This window comes from Ricinus communis, chromosome 7 (genome assembly GCF_019578655.1).
Source record: "Ricinus communis isolate WT05 ecotype wild-type chromosome 7, ASM1957865v1, whole genome shotgun sequence".
In the NCBI taxonomy this organism is placed as follows: domain Eukaryota; kingdom Viridiplantae; phylum Streptophyta; class Magnoliopsida; order Malpighiales; family Euphorbiaceae; genus Ricinus; species Ricinus communis.
Genome location: NC_063262.1, coordinates 11,102,077 through 11,125,502, shown reverse-complemented (window position 1 = coordinate 11,125,502; position 23,426 = coordinate 11,102,077). Strand labels below are relative to the sequence as shown.

The window sequence follows — 23,426 nt, the reverse complement described above, 5'->3', positions numbered from 1 at the left end:
AAAAACGTCTTACTTAGTAGCTCAAAGCGCATAATTTAGTCATACGCATGCAGGCAGTAAGCCCTCAAAGGAACCACCTATCATATACCCCAAAGGTGATGTGTATACTAAGCGTTGTCCCAAAGACACTATAATCTGATGACACTCGACGTCTGAGGTGTGATCTCATAGGTCACATAAATAAGTGTATAAATATATAAAAAAAAATAAGTTTAAGATTTTGTTATGGTTATGAGAAATTGTGAAGACATATAAATGTTCATGGCAAATGGGATATGAAATAGGAGCCTATTAGTTGTTAGTAAGTTAGCTTTAGAGGTGAAATCCATAATTAGGTAGAAATAAGGTTTTGCTGGCGGTAATCTCTAGTTGAGGTAAGTTAAGAAAAATATAGTACGAAACTTGAGTAATCATAACAAAAAGAGATAATGTGCATGGATATTCCCTATTCAAATTTATTAAATCAAATAAAATTTATATTTTTTAAACAATTAAAATAAATTGTTGTAATCCTTCAACTTTTATGTTACCAAGTTCTTTTTATTCTCACAAGTTATGCCTACACCAGTAACCATAACAATGAAATATTTAACAAATATAAAAAAATGATAATTTTTGTTTGAGAATTAAATCTCATTGTTTTAATTTTTTTTATTTACTTATTTTATATTTTAAATATATTATTATTTTATTCGAACTTATACATTTTTTAAATGGCGCAAAACACACGCCTTTAAGATCTGTAATTGAAGAATTTAAAAAACAATCAGTAAAGTTAAAAGGTCCAATTAAATAAAAGTTGAAATCCAGAGAGCCAATTGCAAAAATAAAACAAGTTCAGGAGGGTATTAATGTACTTAGCTGTTATTTTATATTTTAAATATATTATTATTTTATTCAAACTTACACGCTTTTAGATGGCGTAAAATATACATGCATTACATCTGTGATTGAAGGGTTTAAAATTAATAACTCGTGAAATTGAAAAGTTTAATTAAATTAAAGTTGATATCTGGGAACCAATTATAAAAACGAAACAAGTTCATAAACCCATTTATATACTTAACAGTTATTTTATATTATAAATATATTATTATTTTATTCAGACTTACACGCTTTTAGATGGAGCAGAATATACATGCATAACGTCTGTGATTAAAGGGTTTAAAACTAATAACTCATGAAATAGAAAAATCCAATTGAATTAAAGTTGAGATCGTGAGACCAATTATAAAAACGAATCAAGTTCATAGACCTATTTATGTACTTAGCCATATTTTATTCGTATAAAATAACTTCCGCCCAAAGAACGACACTAGACTATTTTATTACTGTAATCAATTTAATAATGACTATTTTTTATTCATATATTCTACTTTCATCTTCAAATATAAGTGCAAATAAGTAAGAAAGTTTTAAAAAATTATTTTTAAAATTGTATTATAAATTTATAATTCTCAAATAATGGAAATTTCAATTTATAAAATAATTCATAATTATTTATTTGTTCTAATTAAAAATTTAATACTTTTTTATATATTAAAAAAAATTAATTTCATATTTTTGTATAAATTTAAATTTACATCTAAATAATTTATTTTTAATAATAATACATCACTCATATTAATTTTAATTTATATAAATATTTTATTTATATAAAATAACTTCCGCTCCAAAAGACAAGTGAACTAGTTATAATCTATAAATGCAAGTCTTAGTCATTTTATCAAACATTCATCTCATGTGACATCGCCATGTTGATGTCCCTTTGCGATAATTCTGGTTTTACAACAGTAGTTACTTCTAATAAATAAACCCATCTCCGGGTCTGCTTTTCTCCTCCCTCTATCTTTTTCACCCGTGGTGCGGATAACTCAAATTTCAAGGCGTTCTCTGATATGAAGACATTTCTCAACCACGGGAACTCGAGATAAATGAACTGAAACGCATAAAACCTGAGAGACATGAGAAGACATAGGAACTGAAAATCTCAAGCCCAAATGCACAAAAATTCATGGCTATTTCTTAAGGACATTTAAAAACAGATAGATGCCAGTGCTTAACTAAGTCTTAGTCGCACGCAGATGCCACAATATGAGTACATGATAATTAGCCAGCACTAATTGAGCTTAGAGAAGCAAAAGTAATTCTAGCAAGACCACCCATAAGGTTGCCCTCTGGATACTTGAAAGCAAATAACTCTAGTGAATAAAGATAATTTGTCACAAGAAGAAGATCTCTTAATCCTAGGATTTTAATTCTTAAACTGTAATGTAGTACTTCTGTCCTTTGTGTTAGTTATGCTAAGTTCTATCCTAGTATTTACAAGTCTTTCATGATTCCTACAAATTTGCAGGTAGTGGATGTAGGATTTGGAAGTTATCAAGTGGCAGTCATTTTCCACTTCTTGTATTTTAAATGTAGAAGCTAATGAATTGAAAGCAAGTTGTAATATCTGTAAAAGAGAGAAAAAGCCTTGAGTTACTTAAGAACTTAAGTTCTCTCAAACTGAGCCCTTCTTCATCGAATAACCACATATCACAAGAAACGGAAACACAAACAGGTCAATCTTCAAGACTTTACCCCGCATAACCAGATCTGGAAGACGGGCCCAAAACAGTTGTGTTTATATTAATAAGCTATATCCTTGAAAATTGCTACACGGTAAGAGTTTTCAACTAATAATTGGTCTAGGCCAAGTGCTTTTGACCCTAAACCAAAATGAGAAAGAAAAATAAATTAATTCTTTCCTTTCTTTTTTGGAACTTGGGGGTGCTGAAATGGAAGAAGATGCGAATAAGCTATACTAACACGTGATTGTGGTTCAGGCTATTCTTAGACATTTTGCATCTGCAACTAACTAACTAACCCCACTCAAAAAATAATAATAATAAATAAATGAAACAAAAGGGAGAGAGCAACAGAACCAGCGAATAGAAAGAATTTAAAGTTTGGATGGAATTAAATAGACATTTTAAAGACAATACAATTCATCTTCAAAGGAAATGGCTGGCCATTAAAAGTTGTGGTTTCTCATTGTCTTCCTCAATCTCCATTGAAGCTTCAGCTTTTATTTCCTCAACCCTTTTATCCCAAATGCCATCTATAAGCTTCCAAGTTTCATCACTAATAACTTGGGTCTGTCATAAAGCCATTTTAAAAAAGGGGAAAAATAAAAGATGACTGTCAGCATCACTAGCATAATATAAACTTAAAGGTGGCATTATTAAATTCATGAAATGCTTTTTTCATTACCTCCATCGGTCGGGGAGCACCAAAGGTTGAAAAACCAACATTTCCAGGTGCAAATGTAACCCTCCCAGGAAGTGAAATCCCGTGGATCCCCCATCGTCCAGCATAAATTAGGGCTCCATATTCATCAATAGGGTTCACAGCAGGCTGAATAGTAATGAAAACGCAAGGATCAAGAGCAATCTTATCATCAAAACTTCAGCAAGGAAATCAACCAAAATGTTATTATTATTCACAATCTGGAAATTGTGCCACAGGGAAGAAAGGAAGAAAAAGAAGTATCAGGCAAGAGAGAAACCTCCTATAAACTTGATCCTTTAAGCTTCTTTTCATAAAACCAAAAGTGAAGATAATATTTGCTAGAGAGCACTGAATTATTCATCAAACCATTAAAATGCAGCTATCTATCATACCAAGACACTAACAAATTCACAGAAAAAATTAAAAATAAATAGAATAAAGTTTCTTAGAGAAGAAAGCAGAATCCAGATATCAATTCATTGTCACAGTGCAATCCTATCTGAACACAAGAAGCATGGAACTTTTATTGTTGATGTGGTGCAATTAGAAATAAGCCTAATGATAAAACCATCCAATTTAATACATGCTGTTTCAAATTTTGCGAAAATTACAATACGTTAAAAATTGGGTTAGTTTAGCAATTGAGAATAGGAATGTATGTCCAAAGCCCATATAGCTACCTTAATTGTGAAAAAACAATTATGGTTTTAATGCTAATAATACAAAAACATTATTTGTATCTTTTCCTTTTTAAAAATATTATCATTTATAATCTATAAATCATAAGAGAAAATTACATAACTATTTTTTGGAAGAACTAAATAAAGAGATGAGATTTAATATTTTATAGTGTATGAAGAAAGTAAAAAAATAAAAATATCATCTTGCCAATTGGAATATCACATAGGCTATATATGTATATTCCAGTTCATCGCAAAATTGGCTAAAATGTTATCAGTGTCACAGGAATAGGCTGAATTTGACAAAACTAAAGAGGTTGGGTTGACTTAAGAAAGCACAAAAGGTTTTCTAGGAATGTGCTTTTAACCCAGACTGTAAATGATTAATTGATTATCCACCACCAAGCTTAATAACTTACTTGAGGTATTTGTGGTGCTCTTTTGTATATATCCCAAATTTCTGCTGCTTTTATCTCTCCCTTCTCAAGTAAAATATCTGCACCAAATAAAGGCATCAGGTGGGAAATGTAAACATTTTATACATGTAGCTGGGTCTTTCATGTCGAATCATAATTTAATATTCAACCTTCACAAATATGTTTAATCTAATAAAACATCTCTTTGATCAGTATCTCACAACTATATCATGGAACAAATGGCACAATTCAGAGAAGATAATTAAAAATAATTATAAAACAAATAATCTATACTAACCTGTAATTGTCTCTACAGCTGAATAGTATTCTCTCAGAACAGATAAACATTTTTCACTTGCATAACGCATGTATTCATCACGAAGTGCTTCGAGCTTTGCTGCAAGCTGCAGGAAAAGTTAAAGTTTTAAATGCTGAAAGTTATTTCTAAAAGATCATAAAGGAATATACCAAGTATTCAACAACTTTAGTACTCAGATCCTAGAAGCATACATTAGGCACAAGATCACTGTGATTTCTATAAAATGTTTTCCCAAATGCTGTCATCCCAGTCTGCAGAATCAAAAGCTCTGCAAGCCTTGAAGCTTCTAATGTTGCTTTTGCAGAGATCCAACACAAATTGTTTAGCCCAAACATCTCCTCCTCAATTACTCTAGCTACATCATAATAGAGCAATCAGGAAACCATAGTAAATTCATCAAAAACATGAGAGAGAGAGAGAGAGAGGGTGAAATAAATAAACCATGTAATCCATGTTATGCACCCAAGTATAATTATTAACTTGCATATTTGAAGGTTTGGACCCATCTATTTTCCAAAATTGTTTGCAAGTATCCTTGAAAAAAATGGATAATTTTAAGAGCAGAGCCAAATAACTATGTTCTGAATTAAGTCACTTGTCTCATAATTTGAACCATCACAAACAGAACAGAATACTGAAAGCAGATGGTGGTACTTTTCATTTAAAATAAAATTTGAATAAACGTATAAGTTTTCGAACATTTTTCAAATTTAATAAAAGCAACTGATACACTAACATAAAATGAAAAAAAAATGGTTATCACTTAATTTACATCTGTCTCCCGGTTCAATCAAAAGCGGCCCCTAAACAAATTTTTATGGTTGTAAAAGCAAAATGTTATGGTTGTAAAAGCAATTTGCATAAAACAATAGGAGAAGGCAGGACAGCGGAGGAGAAACTAAGTAATTATTTTAATTGAACTTTTTGCAAAATAAAGCCAAAAGATAGCTAGAATCCTCTCATATAACAAGTCCAAGTTGGAATAAAGTTATAACAATTAACTTTATCAGCATTTCTTTAATAGTACCCAGAAAAAAGAAAAAGAAAGAAAGAAAGAAAGAAAAAGAAGATACAAAAACCTAAGCATAATCTTGTGGAGATTAAGGTTTAGAGGCTAATGATCTTCAGCATTGGTTCTCAACACATCTAAGAGGCATGAAATCTCACCTATCCGGTCGTCCCATAATCTCATTAAATAATAGAGATAAAGGAAATTGGAGTAAAGAATCCCTTTTCATATAACAAGCAGTCACTATATAAATTACTGAACTCTACATAAAACCATCTTAGGTGATTAGAAAGAGACCAGCAAATAAGAGTTTAGGCACAGAACTCCAAGTTCAGCATTTTATAAATGGCATCTCCAACATAAAGCAGTCATGACATTTTTTACTTTTTTCTTTTTTTTTTCTGTATGCCTTTCAGTATTAAAGTTCTTCCCCTAGTAATTATTTTCATTTCCCCCCTTTCCTCCACAGCACTTCCACTTCTACTTTAGTCCAGAGAAGTTAAACAATAACTGGTATATCAACGATTATCCCTGAGGAAGTAACTGTTGTTTATAATTCAACTACACCATTACCAATCTTTTGAATGATAAATTGACCCAAACTTGAAGCTTCCAAAAACAAATTCATGGGAATAGAAAAATGTAGATGTTGACATGTATCATGGACAATGCCAGAAACATGCTAGTGACCTTTTCTAATAAATCTGAGACATGTCATTACAAGATCTTTATGTTTGTGGTAGTAAAATATGTCTAAAGGGCAAACCAGGATGATAAAAGAAAATAGCTAACCTTAAAGGTAAGTGAAGATAATGTTGTAAAACAAAAAAAAAAAAAGATATATATAACTTACGAGCACATGCGCGAACTATAGCATCCACATAATCTGATTTCTTTGCAAAAACCCTGCCTGCAGTTTCTGCATAGCGCATATTTGGCTGGCTATGGATAGAATTTATGTCTGTCTGCAGGAGATATGTTTAAACAAGTGATTTATAACAATTTTAGCATTTAGTCAAATCAAAAGGATTCAAATGTATCCTTCCAATGACCTCTGTAAAAGGGTGGTAGGGATCAGGAAAGTGGCATGCAAGAACAGCAACAGCTGCTTCTCGGTATGCCAATCTTAATTTTAACTCCTCTGGAATATCAGTGCTATCTTCTTGGCCTGTTTCAAAAGTACCTTTTTGCTGCAGAATCATGGAACAAAAGCATAGCGAAAATGAGTACATTGAACTAGATATAGATTTTAAATTTTATAAGAACTGTGACAAACAAGAATTTATGTTCAGATAGGCAGGCAGCAAACTGGAAGGAAGGTAAGGCAGCACAAACCCTCTTCAGAGCTTCTAGAAGTTCTTCCCTTCCAATGTAGTCTAAATCCTTCCTGGCTGTTAAAATTCCAGCTTCATTCCTACAATGAATTCAAGAAACATCAGCATATCTCTGCGGATAAAAGATAAAGATAAAAGAAGTATCCATCAGGCAGTAAATACAGTATGTTCTGCAGCTCTGCTCCTGTAAAATCTTCAGTCAGTTCTGCAACTTCCTGCAGTAAAACAAGCTTTTCCTCTTCTGAACGAAAAAATTTATTTCTAGCATGCACCTGCACAAGTTAATCTCGATAATGATTACAATGTAAACTTGAACTATGATTTTGGGATGCTAACCACATGTTCAAAAAAATACCTTCAAAATCGCCAATCTACCATCTTTTGATGGCAAACCAACCCTTATAATCTTGTCAAAACGACCCTTTCTTAAGAGGGCAGGATCAAGAATGTCAAGTCTATTTGTTGCACCTATAACTAGCACCTGACAAGCTCAAGTTTAGCATTTTCAAAAAAAGAAAAAAAGAAAAAGGAAAACTTAACATTTGTAAGCCACATTAAAAGAACACCTGAGACGTAAATTCTTTAAATCCATCCATCTCTGTCAGTATCTGAAGTAGGCCTTGCTCTCTCTCAGCACCACCCTATAAGAGAATAAAGTTCAAGCCAAATGAACTACATCAAAAAAGAGAAACTGTCAATGGAAAGCCATAAATGGAGTCGACAACTAAATTACTTATGTCATTAAGCCATTAATTTAGGCTGTAAATGTTCTCATAAATAGGAGAGGAGACTTAACTTACCATACATAGCTTCCTAGGATCACTCATATTCTTATAAATAGGGGAGGAGATTTAGCTAACCATACATAGCTTCCTAGGATCACTCTATGTAATTAACATGTACAGCTCTAGTTTCCTTGTATAGATGGCAGTCTAGCCTATATAATAAAAGATCTTCTCAAGAGAGGACAATTCGATCCATTTTGTTATGGTATCAGAGCATACACCTAAAAAATCTTAGCTTTCTCAGTCATAGTCTTAATAATTATGGAGAAATCAGATCATGTCTGTGTAAAGTTCACAGGAAAAAATTATGCAACGTGGGAGTTTCAATTGGAGACATTTCTCAAAGGTAAAGAGTTATGGGACCATATAGATGGCAGCACCAAAGAAGGATTTACTGCAGCAGACAGAGCAGCTTGGGCTGCCAACGATAATTAAATCATGACTTGGATTCTTGTTTCTATGGAGCCACATCTGATTCTTTCTTTACGTCCGCATAGGTCTGCAAAGGCCATATGGGATTATCTCAAGCAAGTCACAACCAAGATAATAATGCTACATGTTTCCAGCTTGAGTTAGCCATTGCTAATTATTCTCAAGGGGATCTATCAATTTAAGAATACTACTCTGGTTTTCTGAATTTGTGGAATGATTATTCAGATCTTGTTACAGCCAAAGTCCCTGCAGAAGGATTGGTGGTAGTACAACAAGTACACAAAAGTAGTCAAAGAGATTAGTTTCTAATGAAGTTGCAGCCTGATTTCGAATTTGTTTGTGCCTCTCTAATGAATAGAGATCCTATTCCATCTTTGGAAATTTGTTTTGGAGAACTCTTGAGTGAGGAACAATGTATCAATACTCGGAATAGCATGGAGCAAGCTCGTGTAGCTTCTAATACTATCTCAGTTGCCTATGCTGCTCATGGTAAGGGAAAGGGTTGCGACATGAGTACCACCCAATGCTATAGCTGTAAAAAATATGGCCATATTGCTCCTAACTGGCCTGAGAAGTTTTGTAACTACTGCAAGCAGTCGGGCACATCATTAAAGAGTGTCCTACTCGTCCTCCATGCTCTAACAAGGCTTATCATGCTGTTGTTTCTTCTGCTGCTACAATTCCTGCCATTGCTTTACAACCTTCAGCACCTTTAACTCATGAGACAATACAAGAAATGATTGTGCATGCATTTTTAGTACTTGGACTTCAAGGCATTGGTTCTTTATCTTCTTCTTGGATCATAGACTCAGGTGCCTCTAATCATGTGACTAATTCTTCTCATGGGTTAAGTAATATCAGAAAATATTGTGGCTCCTCACATATTCAAACAGCTAATGGTAGTAATCTACCCATTGTGGCAGTTGGTGATGTATCTCCTTCCTTTAAAGATGTTTTTGTATCACCTAATCTCTCTACAAATTTAGTATCTGTTGGTCAACTTGTGGACCAAAATTGCGATGTCCATTTCACTCATGATGGTTGTGTCGTGCAGTATCAGATGTCAGGGCAGTTGATAACGAGGGGCCCTAATCTAAAGTGTCAAATGAAGTCTAGCATAAGCGTCTTGGTCATCCTAACTCTAGGATTCTATCTTATTTGTTCAAATCCGGTCTGTTGAATAATCAAGTGCATTCTTCTCCTAATATATTTCTTGATTGTGCAACTTGTAAACTTGGCAAAAGTAAGATTTTACCCTTTCCATCTGAAGGTAGTAGAACAACACAAAGCTTTGAGATAGTTCATATTGATGTTTAGGGTATTAGTCCTACCATATCTCATGCCCAATACAAATATTTTGTGACCTTTATCGATGACTAACAGATATACATGGGTTTATTTCCTGCATTATAAATCAGAAGTGTATTCCATATTCAACCTATTTTTAGCTCTAGTTACAAAATCAATTTTCAGCTACTATAAAAATTCTTCAGTTCGACTCGGGCTAGGAATATATGTCTCATGTTCCAATCTTTTCTGCAAATTAAAGGGATCATTTCTCAACGTTCTTGTTCTCACACTCCGCAACAAAGTGGACTAACTAAACAAAAGAATCGTCATCTTTTAGATATTAGAACTTTGCTAATTAAGTCATCCATTCCTTCTAAGTTTTGGGTAGAAGCACTCACCACAGCAACCTTTCTTATAAATAGACTCCCTTCCCAAGTTTTGGGTTTTGAGTCCCCATATTTTATAGACTTCATCATCACCATCCTACTTATACAAATCTTTACACTTTTGGGTGTCTGTTTTATGCATCTTCCTCCAATGAACAGAAATAAATTGTCTGCCCAATCTGTCCATTGTGCCTTCTTAGGGTATAATATCACATAAAAAGGTTATTTATGCTATGATCCAAACTCCAATCGTGTTCATGTCTCAAGAAATGTGTTATTTTTTGAAAATCAATGGTTCTTTCCAATGTCTCCATCACCAAAGCCTTTCTTTGAATTATTGCCTTCTCTTGATGACCCTTCTAGTGCTCCTAGTACTCAAGTTGAAAGGTTCAAGCCAGGTATAGTACATCACCACAGACCTACAGTGCTGCCCCCTTCCGCACCTGTCATGCCATCTACTCCCTCACGTCATTCATCTAGAGTCACTGGTCCACGTGACCGATATGGAGTCCCATCATCTAAGACAGGTACCTCTACTTCTGCCCTCTCTGCCACTATACCTTCCATTACTATTCCTTCTAATTACTCACAGGCAATCAAAGAGAAATGCTGGCAGCAGGCCATGCAGGAAGAACTATGTGCTCTTGAAGCTAATAAGACTTGGGAAGTGGTTGATTGTCCTACTGCTGTGACTCCACTTGGATGTAAATGGGTCTATTCGATTAAGGTCAAATCTGATGGGAGTTTGGATAGGTACAAGGGCCGACTAGTAGCTTTTGGCAATAATCAATAATATGGAGTTAATTACGAGGAGACTTTTGCTCCAGTAGCAAAAATGACTACTATTCGCACAGTTTTAGCTATTGTTGCTTCACAAACTTAGAGTTTGCACCAAATGGATGTGAAAAATGCCTTTCTTCACAGCGATCTCAAGGAAGATGTTTATATGCATCCTCCGGCAAGTTTAATTACTAACTTTACTTTTGCAATGTGCAAATTAAGACGCTCCTTGTATGGTCTAAAGCAGGCCCCTCGTGCATGGTATGAGAAATTTACCTCCAGCATACTCAAGTTTGATTTTGTCAAAAGCAAGTATAATGCATCTTTGTTTCCTCACTGAACTGAGCTTGGCATTGTCATTCTCCTAGTTTATGTCGGTGACATAATCATCACGGGTACTGATTCAATTCTAATCTCTCAACTAAAGTAACATTTACAAGACTCATTTTTCATAAAGGATGTAGGCTCTTTCACATACTTTCTTGGTATAGAAATTACTGCTGGTTTGCATGGTATTTTTTTGTCTTAGCATAAGTATGCTCAGGATTTGGTGATGGCTGCTGGTCTCCAAGACTCTACTCCTCTTGCTACTCCTATGGAAGTTAATCTCAAGCTGCACAAAGTTCAGGGGGATTTGTTATCAGACCCTGCAGCCTATCGTACTCTAATTGGCAACCTGGTCTATCTTACCATCACTAGACCTGATATCTCTTATGCGGTTCAACAGGTTAGTCAGTTCATGGCTTCTCCTAGGCACCTACATATGGCTGCAGTTTGAAGAATAATTCGCTATGTCCATGGCACAAATTCCCAAGGCATTTTCTATCCTGTTGCTACCTCACTTGATCTTATATCGTATAGCGATGTTGATTATGCCAGGTGTAGTGACACTAGGCGTTCTACTACGGGATGGTGTATGTTTCTTAGTCCAGCCCTTATTTCCTAGAAAAGCCAGAGACAAGATCGTGTTTCTAAGTCTTCTACTGAGTCCGAAGAGCTATGTCCCAAGCTTGTGCTGAGATACAGTGGCTTCGCGGTCCATTGGCTGAGCTTGGTTTTGCTCAACACAGTCGTACTCCTTTTCATGCAGATATACTAATGCGATTCACATTTCTGCCAATCCCATCTTCCATGAGCGCATTAAACATATCGAGGTTGATTGCCACTTCATCCGTGAGGCCTTTGAGGCTCAGACTATTTCTCTTCCCCATGTGTCAAGCAATCTTCAAGTCACAAATATTTTCACTAAGTTCTCACACAGCATAGACATAATGCTTGTAGATAACCCGCATCAATTTGAAGGAGGATGTCAATGGAAAGCCATAAATGAGGTCAACAGCTAAATTACTTCTGTAATTAAGCCATTAATTTAGGCTGTAAATATTCTTATAAATAGGGGAGCAGATTTAGCTTACCATACATAGCTTCCTAGGACACTTTATATAATTGACATGTACAGCTCTAGTTTCCTTGTATAGATAGCAATCTTGCCTATATAACGAAAGGTCTTCACAAGAAGAGAGGACAATTTGATCCATTTTGTTAGAAACTAGCATCTTTTGCAAAAAAATTACATGTTCAAATTGTGTGTATTAATTATTATTATCTATCAACACTTGAAAATAAAATTTGAGTCGACACTTTAGCGTATCATAGATTATGACTACTTTAATTGATTTAATGATACTGTATAACTCAGCTGACTACTTAGAAGGCCCATCCAGGACTGCAAAGCTGGAAATGTTTTTAGAGTTGGTGATGAGAAGCTAAAATTAATTTCAAACTGAAAGGATGTTTCACAGACTTATGACATCATGAAATAGGGAAACTGTGGATAGCACATCTTGGTTTTACTTCTTTTAGTTTTGTGTTCTCACATAAACATGGTACCTTTCAATTTGTCCCCATATAAGTCTACACATGCCAATGTTTCATCATTTTATTAGGTCAATACACCTGCATCCCTCTATCACCCTACTTTCCTATGTTGTTTGTGGAATGCAACAACTCAGCCTCCCGAGGATACCTAATTCTACTCACAACCTCTGTGTCTTCCTTACTTGTTGGTTGTGTGCAGCAGTGTGCTGCATTGCCTCTCACCACCAACAATTACAAAATTAATACCCCAGTTTCAGCAAAGCCACTAGCATACGATCAAGAATGGAAAAAGTTTAATTCCCAATCTTGTCCATCAACATTTCACAATCCACACCACAAAAAATAAAAGAAAAAATAAACTAAAACTACAAGTTAAAGCAAAGATACCCTACATAATAAGAGATAAAATTCACTGAACCACGTAACTTTTTCTTTTTTCCTTTTTCCTTATTTTACTCTTTATACATGGAGGCCACCCTATAATGTATTAGTTACATAATTTTATTCCTCTGATGCCACACCATTCTTCTTTCAAAATGCAATCCACCTAAGAAATTTAAATAATAAAATAACCAATGGTATGGTTTCAACCAAAGAAATTCTCTAGAAATAGAACCACTTTGCACTTGTCGTGATGCAATTTACTTGTTTACTGGATTTCATTATGACTTTCAAATTACATACCAAAGCTCCTTCACCATTCAAGCACTCTTACGGTTTCCATAATAGGTATACTCATTTAATTTCTCAGTAGAACTTACTATATGTGAATAATGGCATATATGATCTTACCCCACCAATATCAGGTCCCCCACGTTTGCTGCCAATAGCATCGATTTCATCAATAAAGATGATGGAAGGAGCAAATGATCTGGCATTGGCAAAAAGATCCTTGACACGAGATGCTGCCACACCTACAAACATCTACAAACTCAAGTTTTCATTTGTCAGGTTGCTTCAAGTTCAAAGAGTTCCGAAAATCACAATAGAGAAGTCAAATGCCTTTTAATAATAAAGTGAAAGTCAGCAAGACATCCAAGCAAGTACCAAAGGCAAGCATTTTAATTTTCATAGACCTAACATACTATATCTAGTCAGCATCACAACATAGAATGAAAGAAGCTTAATGAGAAAGCTGTTCCATTAGTAAGCTTATGAGGAATGTTTCTAGTTTAGTTTACAACATGGGAGTGAAACTAGCAGTGAATCCTTAGAAAGGTGTAGTACTTTCAATTAGCTGCTCATTTAGGGATCACTTTTGGAGATAATCTTAGGTCCAAACCTTTTGGAATTTTTTCCTATCTTTTCAATAATTTCCAAGAGGTTAAATGGTCACTTCATAGGTTTATGACTCATACTCAAGCTTCTTGTTTATATTTCCTTTGTCTATTTGGAATTTGATTAGAAACTATAATTTGATTAAACCAAGTCTTCAAGAGTGCATTTTAAATTACCCTTTTTTTACCAGGCATCTAAAATTCATTTTCAAAAAAGAAAAATTTATTACTCATGGATTCATTCTCCATTCAATGAATGTGTCAAAGTAAAGCAAACTTACATATTATAAGAATCAGACTAATATATCAAACTCAAATCCCCATGACCTTCATTTCAGTTATTCACCAATCCAAATGCAACCTTAGCATTGAATATAGAACTGATATTTTTTCCAACAACTAAGCATGAAGCAAATATACATGAATAGAGAAGCAAGTTCCACAAATACAATTATTTATGAAGTTGGTGTTTTTAACCGCAAGAAAAATAGTAGTTCAAACATTGAAGAACTGACACCATCTCATTTCTATGAGAACACAGAGATACCTCAGTTGTTTGTGAATAATTGTGTATGTTTGCTCATAGAATAATTGTGAATAAAACAACCCCCACAAAGGGAGACCTAAGGAAACTGTATGCTTCCTTGTGAAATTTACTGAAGATTGTGTATGTTTGCACAGAAAATACCATCAAATATAATACAAATATGAACAGACTAATTATGGGTTTCTTCATCATGCTACATATCTTTTGCTTGTACAAATAATCAATAATGGCATACTTGGTTATAAGCACATTCACTCCAGAGCTATAATTCATTTGAGGGTGAGCCAAGATAGGCTTTATCAAGTTTATATGATAAAAATTTATGGCTTTTGTATGCGCTCTAATGAAAGTATTAAAACAAAGATTCCCAAGGAATAATAAGAAAATATATATTTAAAAATGATTAATGTAAAAATGGAGCTGTAAATACTAATTTAAGATAAAGGATATAAATGTAAGTTTATAACAAAGAAATGAGTAAATTACAAAAGAAGAATTAACAAACAAATAATGCTCAGCAAAAGAAATCTTAGCATCATAAATCTCTCAATGATTAAAAGACTCAAAGTAAACATATTATACGTCTCTTGATGCAAACAATATCATTATTCATTTAATGCTTCAAAAGAAAACTAATATATGGAAAATCCCATGGCAAATGAAAAAAGATAATTTCTCTTAAGAAAATATCAATTATTTTTTATATGCTTTATCTGATAAGGATTATATTAGGATTGAAACTTGTTACATATTAAAGAAAAATTGATCACGTAACAACGTAATTACATGACTTAGGTTCTTTATATTTTTGACTGTTGATCATGTTAATAATCTGAAGAAATGATAGAGAAACTAGAAAACAAGTGAACGCTTTTAGGCTAGTTCAAACAATTAACAAACTTATAATTTCATCATCTATAAATTGCTAGCTTTTTCTCCATGTATATTGCATGTGATTGGAATTATTAAAAACACATGATTCCAACTCACTTTTTAATTGTAACATAATACCATATTATATATAGAGGAATGACTTTCCATTTTTACCACATTAATCAACAAAAAAGAAGACTCCACTTGCTTTTCAATTTACCCTACAACAAATATGGATTTAGCGTTCCTACAGCTTGTCCTGAAATCTCTATTACCATCTCATATGTGATTTCAAATTTGGAGCTCATAAATTTGATTGTGCACTAGGAATTTGGCAAGTTATACTTAATATCTTTTTCCATGCTTTGCAAATAAAAGTAAATACTTTTTCGAAGTGCATGAAATTTGAATTTCTAATGAATCTCCATGTATCTTTCTAAAATACATACATATATATATATATATATATGTAAAACGTATTAAGGAAATCCTTCCATAATTTAAAATATAAGTATCTATTTTAAATGTGGGTTAGCATTGCTATTGCAAAATTAAACTAAATATTTTTTTTAACTAAGAAATAGTTATAGAATGTAATAATTATCACTAAAAACTTTAACAAATAATTTTCAAATATAAATCAACCATTTATTTCAATAAGGAGAATAAATTTAATTTAAAAATTTAAAAATCCTAAGAAATAAGTAAAGGCTAATTTTGTCAACAAATAGAATCTCTACACCTTTTTATGTCTAAAATGTTTTCCCATGATAACCAATTTAAATATAGTATGATTTTATTGTAGAAACAAATAACGTCACCAAGTTAACCTTGACATTATTAAACTTCAAAGTATAATATTTTGAACTTATACAGAAAAATAAAGTACATTTGATTTCCAATAGTTAAAGGAATGTTAAAACAGGAAAATCTTGACAACAAACTTTAGAAGGTAAAAGTAAAAACTTTTGGACGCATAAGGAGGCCAATACTTAAAAAAATGGAGAAAAGATGTGCAAAATAGATACTATTCAAAGGGGGATGGCACAACAAGACTAAAAAATGAGAAAACACTACGGCATAAAATTAAACCTTTCGGAGGCCAGAGGAATTCATGGTCCTCTTCCATTGTCACTCAGCATATTGCACGTGAGCAAAAACAAGCATATTCTTACATGTCCAATACAACTATGTTTCAATATAAGCTTTTGAGTCACTTCCATAAGAATTCTTTAATATTCCTAAATAACTCGATAATAACTAACTTATATCATGCGGAAACATACAACCCATGGCCATTATATTAGTAAAAAGAGAATAAGTCACATTTTCAAAAAGCTACTTTGCATAAAGTACACAAGCAACTAATCTTTAACTATCATTTGTAACCATAATCTTTAATCCAATCATTCCAGGATATGCGGGTCCTCACCTCTACGAAATCTGTGCCATTTGCTGCTAAGAAAGGCAATCCTGCTTCACCAGCAATAGCTTTAGCCAGCAGAGTTTTACCGGTTCCTGGAGGCCCATGGAGAAGTACACCTTTCGGGCAATAGATACCCTTGTCCTGGAACTCTTCCTCATTCTTCAGAATTCGTACAATCTCCTGCAGTTCCCTCTTTATATATTCCTGGCCAGCAAAGTCATTAAAGGTAACACCAGTAGTTTCTTCTGCTGATATAAACTTTGCCCTGTAGAAAGGCAGTTAAAAATGAGACTCAAGTGTGTTATTGCAAAAATACTTCAGCTACCTCCACTACAAGAATATCCCAAGTTGTCATGATCCAATTACAAAAACAATTACAACATTGAAAGTTTATAATAATTAACTAACCATTAAATCTAAAACTGTCATATTTCCAAATCGCTAAAAATTTAAACATTCAAATTCTGGAAGGCTATGGATATTAGCAAACATTAAATAAGACTTATAAGGTAAATGGAACACCATCACATTTGAATGAGATGCAAGGATTTAGAGAACGATGGCAGAGGGGGCAACAGAGTAGACAATCAGTGGATGATATTCCAAATTCAGAGGAACAAGCAGATCAAGATGGCAATTCTAGAACCTCTGCATCTTATTGACTTTTCCTCCGCGGTTGATAAATGTGAACCACTCCTTTTCTTTCCAACAATTAAGAAATAAAATTTTAAGAAGTCAAGAAATAAATGTGCATGTACAAATAACAATATGGTAATAAACTGTACTTCTATAAATATGTAACAGCAATCATCAATTTACCATTGGCTAACTTCTAAGGACAGCAATAAATGGTAATCTGAAGAGTGAAAATTCCCATAGCATCACTAGATCAGAGCAAAAATTTTAAGTAAAACTAAAGCGGAAGATACATATTCTTATAATGATAATAGAAAAATATAATGTAGCATGATTGATCTCTAGGATATTGCTTCCTTAGTTTTCAGAATCAGTTTATTTAGGTGTCAATCTATATTCACAATAAATTGCAGATTCTGCTTTATCATCTCTGTTAGACCTTCATCTTAATAAGAGAAGGAAAAAAGAATCGAGCACATTTTTGTCATTTGAAGTTTGCTTACTTCAAATACACAAATCTACTTGACAAACATCTGTTTATTCATACACTTTGATAGCAAAGTGAGGAAAGTATTCTACCCAACTCTAGCAACATTTCTAGAAACATGCACAAAAGAACTAAATAAAAGTAAAATATTTATTTTCACTATAAATTCATAAAAACAATCAGAAAAGGAAATTAAAGAATATGTGGCTCTAAATGGACGAAAAGCATCCATGTACCAAACCCCCACCCCACAACCCCCAAACCCACCCCCACCGGCCCGCCCCCCCCCCCCCCCCCCAACTAATTGAGATAAAGACCAATTTCTGCTGTGTAACCGATTCATATGAACAATAAGAAAAAGAAAGGAGACCAACCACTATAGCAATTCAACCAACAATCAAACCCTCCACTTACCGACTCTTTCCTAGTGAGCCAAGTGCACGGCGTTTGAGTGGTTGCCTAGTTGTTTGGCTAGGCTTTCCCAAATCACAAGGTATTAATTTTGCATAAATAGGTCTCATCATATTATCAATCCAGACGTATAATCCAACAGCTAAAGCAAGACGCATAGACCAAATGACTGCAGTGGCAACAGTAGAGTAGACTTCTGCAGGAACAGTATCAACATTGAGGACATCAATATTTACTATTTGATTATGCAACTTTTTCCAAACATCATTCCAACAATCAATTGGCATCCGGTCAACCACATGACGCCGAAAAATAATTTCCTTTTTAGAGTTTCCTTTTTCTCTTTCCATATTTCCATCCTTGTAGTACGGCAGAATCACTGCATTAACAGGCAATAGCTTTTGATCAAAGGATGTCATATGAGCAAGCATTACCTAGTTTTGTGATAACAGCCAAGATATACAACCAACAGTGAAGACATGAAGCAAAAAAAAAAGGTGCTTTCTGTGGTAAAGCCAATTAAAGCAAAAACAACAACAAACGATTTTTAGGATACAGTTTGAATAACAGAAACAGTGATAACCATACCAAACAGACAACTTGCAAATCATTACCCGAGTCAAAGTTGAAAGGCTCAGAAAAAGAGAGGACAGCAATTAGTTTCAAAGGATGAGCATAATGAAAGCACTGGATAAAGACTGATTTTAAAAACAGAATCTCAGAATGAACTCCAGTATTTCATATGCTGAGTTTAAGTTCGATTTAAGTATAAACCCTTGTATCTTTCACCTGGTAACTATTGTTAATAACTCCATATATATTATACAAGCTAATTAATAGGTAAATGAATTGCTATGCAGTCCTTGTCTCCAGAAACTAAAACCTGCATGCACTTGGTATAACCCTTACATGTTGACAGTAGGCACCTATTGCCTTCAATCAATATCATAAAGTAATTTCAGCCAATTAACAAACCAAGAAAATTCATACCAGAGACTGTCTGGCCATAATTCGAATACTCCATAAACTGAACATTATTTGAATTAAGAAGCTTCCAAAAATCACTGAAATCAATCCTATGAGAGTTCACAGGATCCCACTCGGTTCCCTTCAACTTCCCACGCATAGTCAACAACGCCCTGCTCCAATTTGATGCTAAAACAAGCTGCCTCTCTAATTGCACATTCGCCTTCCTCTCTAATTCTTCTAACTCATTCACTCTTTGCCTCTCTTTCTCCTTCAATTTCTGAAATGAAAAGAGTATAAATCCTCTATCATACTGTTTGAAAAGTCTTTAAAGAAAATTTCAATTCTACTATATTCTAGTCGGTCAATTCATGTTTGAAAATATTACAGCTGCTGGAAATCAATTTTCTTTTTCAACTTGAACAAAACAAAGTATTGCAAGTTTTCTATTCCTGCAAATGAATTATTCCAAATGCAAGAGTTCAACTGAATATTTATTCCAAACAAGGCCCATAAGTAATGAATTCCAAGCAGAAGTAATTCAAAGAAAAAAGTTACCTCAAATAACTGAGCTGACTCAGCATCCTCTTCTTCTCCTTCTTCTTCTTGTTGCTGTTGTTGTACAACAGAGTTAGAGGTGGAAGCAGCAGAAGGGATTATTAGGGCATTTTGGGAAGTTAACTTGTTACTTTTGAAGGCATTTTTGCGATAAGAGAGATAAGAAAGAGAAAATGGAGTATGAATAATAATGGGTTTGTTAAGCTGAATTGAATTCAAAGTAAAAGAAGGTTTACAACAACTGAGGGATTTCATTTCCTATTATTTTATACCATGAAAAAAAAAAAGCACAAAGTCAAGGAAATGAAATCGAATTCTCTTATCTTTTCTCTTCTCTCCGTCTATCAGTTTCTAGTGACTGGAAATTTCATAGTCTCTGCCTGAGGTTTTGGGGGGGTTTGACGATGACGATGATATAACAAACTTAAACGGTGTGGTCCCTTTTGGAGAAAAACGTCGGCGTTTTGATCCAGCATGTAAGATGCCCTTTTTTTTTTAGTAAAAATTAGGATTAAATACTATTTACCCTTCTGATTTGGTTTAATATATAAGTTCGTCCCTGTGTTTTTTTAATTATATTAAATCTCTTTAAATTTTAATAAAACTAATTACTATCACATTCCGTAAGAATGACAGCGTGTAGAATATCTATCCATTTAAGGATACATAAACTCGAATCCGATTAAAAGGCACCTATTTGAACTCGTCCCAAATTCGTTTAAGAAATTATTTTTATTACTCGAACTTTTTTCAAATTCGAATAGAAATACTTACATACTACTCAAACTCGATTAAAATCTGTTTAAAATAAATAACTATTAAACATGTTTTATAGATATTTAAATGGGTAGCCGGTATTTTACCCATTCATATAAAATATTTAGATAACTAAATGGGTATCCATTTACAATAATTAAATTTTAAAATATATTAATATAAATTAAAAAAAATTAAAAAAATTAAAAATATAAACTAATCAAATTCAAATATTCACATTAATTATTCAATATATTAATACAATTCAAGCATAAACTTAGTAAAATTTAAAATAATATTTTAAATACTAAAGATAAAATAAAATTTAATAGAATTTAAGATAATTAGATTTAGGTAATAGGTACATGTGGGTTCAAAACCGAATTAGACATAGATAATAAAATTAAATTCTAAACAAGTCCCAAAACTGTTTATTATTATCCAAATTTGCCCTATTAGAGTTAGGTTAGGTCAAACACTCGAAAATACTCGCCCGACTGCTATCTTTATCCTTTTGTGTTAGTCGGAGGACTAAACTGGTAATTTAAAATTACAATTTGCTTCTTAAACTTATTATCAAGTATCAAATTCGTTTCAAAATTAACTTTACTATCAAATTAGAATAAAATCTTCTTTTAGCACAAGTTAGTTTTAATATCTAATTACAATAATAAATTTAAAATTCTTTTCTTACATTAATTTTTATTTTTAATACAATTTAATTCAAGAAAATTTGAATGTTTTAAAATTACTTATATTTATAATAAATTATTAAATTATTATATAATTTAATTTGAATTATTAATATAAAATAAACATTTCTGGTTAAAAAGATCATTCTATTGTTATTTTTATTATATATTACATAAACTATATAAGTAGAAATTAAATTAAACAATAATATTTTAATTTAGTGAAATAATCCGGACTCTAAGCCGACACACTATTAATGAAGAAAATCATGATAATCTTGTATATTAAAAATGAGACTTTTTATCAACCATTCAAATGAGATTAATATGAGTAAAATTTTTATTTTTAATATAATTTCATTTTAGTGTCTAATAAAAATAATAATTTTAACTTTATTTTATTTAATAATTTAAAATTAAAATATATAGTAATTTAATAATATTAAAATAAAAATAAGTGTTTTTATTATATTTAAATTATGCTAAAAAATAAAAGATATAAACAAGTAAATAATATATTAAATTTATTATTTTAATTAGACACTAAAATTAACTTGTGCTAAAAATAAGATTTTACTATAATTGATAATAAAATTAAATTGGGACGAGTTTGATACTTGATAATAAGTTTAAGGGAAAATGCTCAAATTTGCCCCTAAAGTATAACAACTGGTCCGGATTGGCCCTCCAAGTTCTTTTTTAGCCAGTTGCACACAACATCTAACCAAACAAAGTTTTTAAGCCCCTCTTTAGAACAGAGCTGAAGAACGTTAAGTTCAAAATATATAACCGTTACTAGGGTCCGCATGTAAGGAAGCAACTTAATAAAAGCGAGACACGTTTGCTAGGCTTCTTTTCCTTATGATATAAAAAAATAATTAATGGTGGAAGTTATTGTCCTGTACTAACTAGGGATTGTAACTTGCTGTACAGAATCCCAACAACCAACCTGGTGTAACTGTAAGGGCTAAATCGATCAATTGAAACTCATTTTTTTTTAACTCTAAGATATACTGAAATTACCACTCAACCATATAGCAAGGAAGTGAGTTACAACTATGTTTAGGTATATACTATGTTTGAAAGTTGGAGTTACCAGGTATGTTAAAGCCGAAACATGTGGGTCTCATTGTTTTATTATATTTTATTCTGTTTTGAAATGTAATTGCTTTTTAATATTATATGTTGAGTTGTCCCCTTCGAAATAGTGGTCCTTATGTGGTGTAAAGTGAGTTAAGTATTGCGATTGCTTTAGCATTGCTTTATTACTTGAGCTATATATGGTTATATATATTATGTCTGCTTGCTGTCATAAGAAAATGATTTTAAAGTTATTTTTTTATTTTATTTTACACAGAATGTCTGGTGTTGTGAATCTGATATTTAACTATGGTGGTAGATGGCAATTACATCCAAAAATTGATTATCTAGATGGTGATATTGATATACTATATGATTTTGATTATGACTTCCTCTGTTATAGACATATTAAGGATACATATAGGAATTTGCTTGGGTATGCAAATGTGAAACGAACTTTTGTACTTAAACCTGGAAAAGAAGTGGAAGATGGATTGTATTTAGTTGAAGATGATGAGGGAATTAGGAGAGTTTTGAATTACATTAGCAAATACAATTGGGTAGGAGAAATAGATTTCTATGCTAATAACTCCAAAGAATTTCAACCAAATATTCTGGGATTTGAATGGAATATTGATATGGATGCATCTGTTGTAAACATTAACAATGAAATGCCTACATAGAGTAGCTATTACAATCCAAATAATAGAGCTGATGCTAGTCAACCTGAGTCTATTATTACTGAAGAACCTGTTAATAGTTCCGGACCTACAGACTATATTAGCAATGAGGAAGAGGATGGTGAAGATGATAGTGCAAACATAAATGAAAATGATGGAAGTGAAGAATCTAGTGATGAGGAAACTGATCCTGAACAGTCTGCACCTAGACAGAGGGTCAGATATGATGAAGGTGATTGGCAAAGCCATTTCATGCTTGGAATGACCTTTGCTAATGCTAATGAGGCTAGACAAGCAATAGCAAACTATGGAGTAGCTCTAGGTGTTAAGCTAAAAATCAATCTAAATGAATCATTTAGACTTAGGGTTAAATGTATAAATGAGAAAAGCTGCCCTTTTGTGCTTTTCATTTCAAAAGATGGCAAAAACCCTGGATTAGTAGTAAGACACTAATA

The 23,426-nt window shown here is 32.8% G+C and overlaps 1 protein-coding gene across 3 annotated transcripts; it reads right to left on the bottom strand.

Annotated features, from left to right (window-relative positions):
- Positions 1-1,675: 1,675 nt before the first annotated feature.
- On the bottom strand, positions 1,676-20,168 carry LOC8259134 (probable inactive ATP-dependent zinc metalloprotease FTSHI 4, chloroplastic). 3 transcript variants are annotated; one of them, XM_048376728.1, is made up of 17 exons: positions 19,764-20,168; positions 19,230-19,485; positions 18,243-18,618; positions 16,712-16,970; positions 13,375-13,506; positions 7,598-7,672; positions 7,387-7,512; positions 7,194-7,303; positions 7,033-7,111; positions 6,750-6,887; positions 6,551-6,662; positions 4,880-5,043; positions 4,668-4,773; positions 4,373-4,449; positions 3,256-3,399; positions 2,988-3,140; positions 1,676-1,955 (listed from the first exon to the last, which is right to left on the bottom strand). In XM_048376728.1, the coding sequence occupies exons 1-16, from the start codon at positions 20,016-20,018 to the stop codon at positions 2,997-2,999; spliced, it is 2,553 nt and encodes an 850-aa protein (XP_048232685.1). In that variant the 5' UTR covers positions 20,019-20,168; the 3' UTR covers positions 1,676-1,955; positions 2,988-2,996. The 3 variants fall into 3 exon arrangements, with proteins under 3 accessions (XP_048232685.1, XP_048232684.1, XP_048232683.1); XM_048376727.1 differs by having other exon boundaries at positions 1,676-1,939; XM_048376726.1 differs by lacking the exon at positions 1,676-1,955 and having other exon boundaries at positions 2,935-3,140.
- Between the last annotated feature and the right edge of the window lie 3,258 nt (positions 20,169-23,426).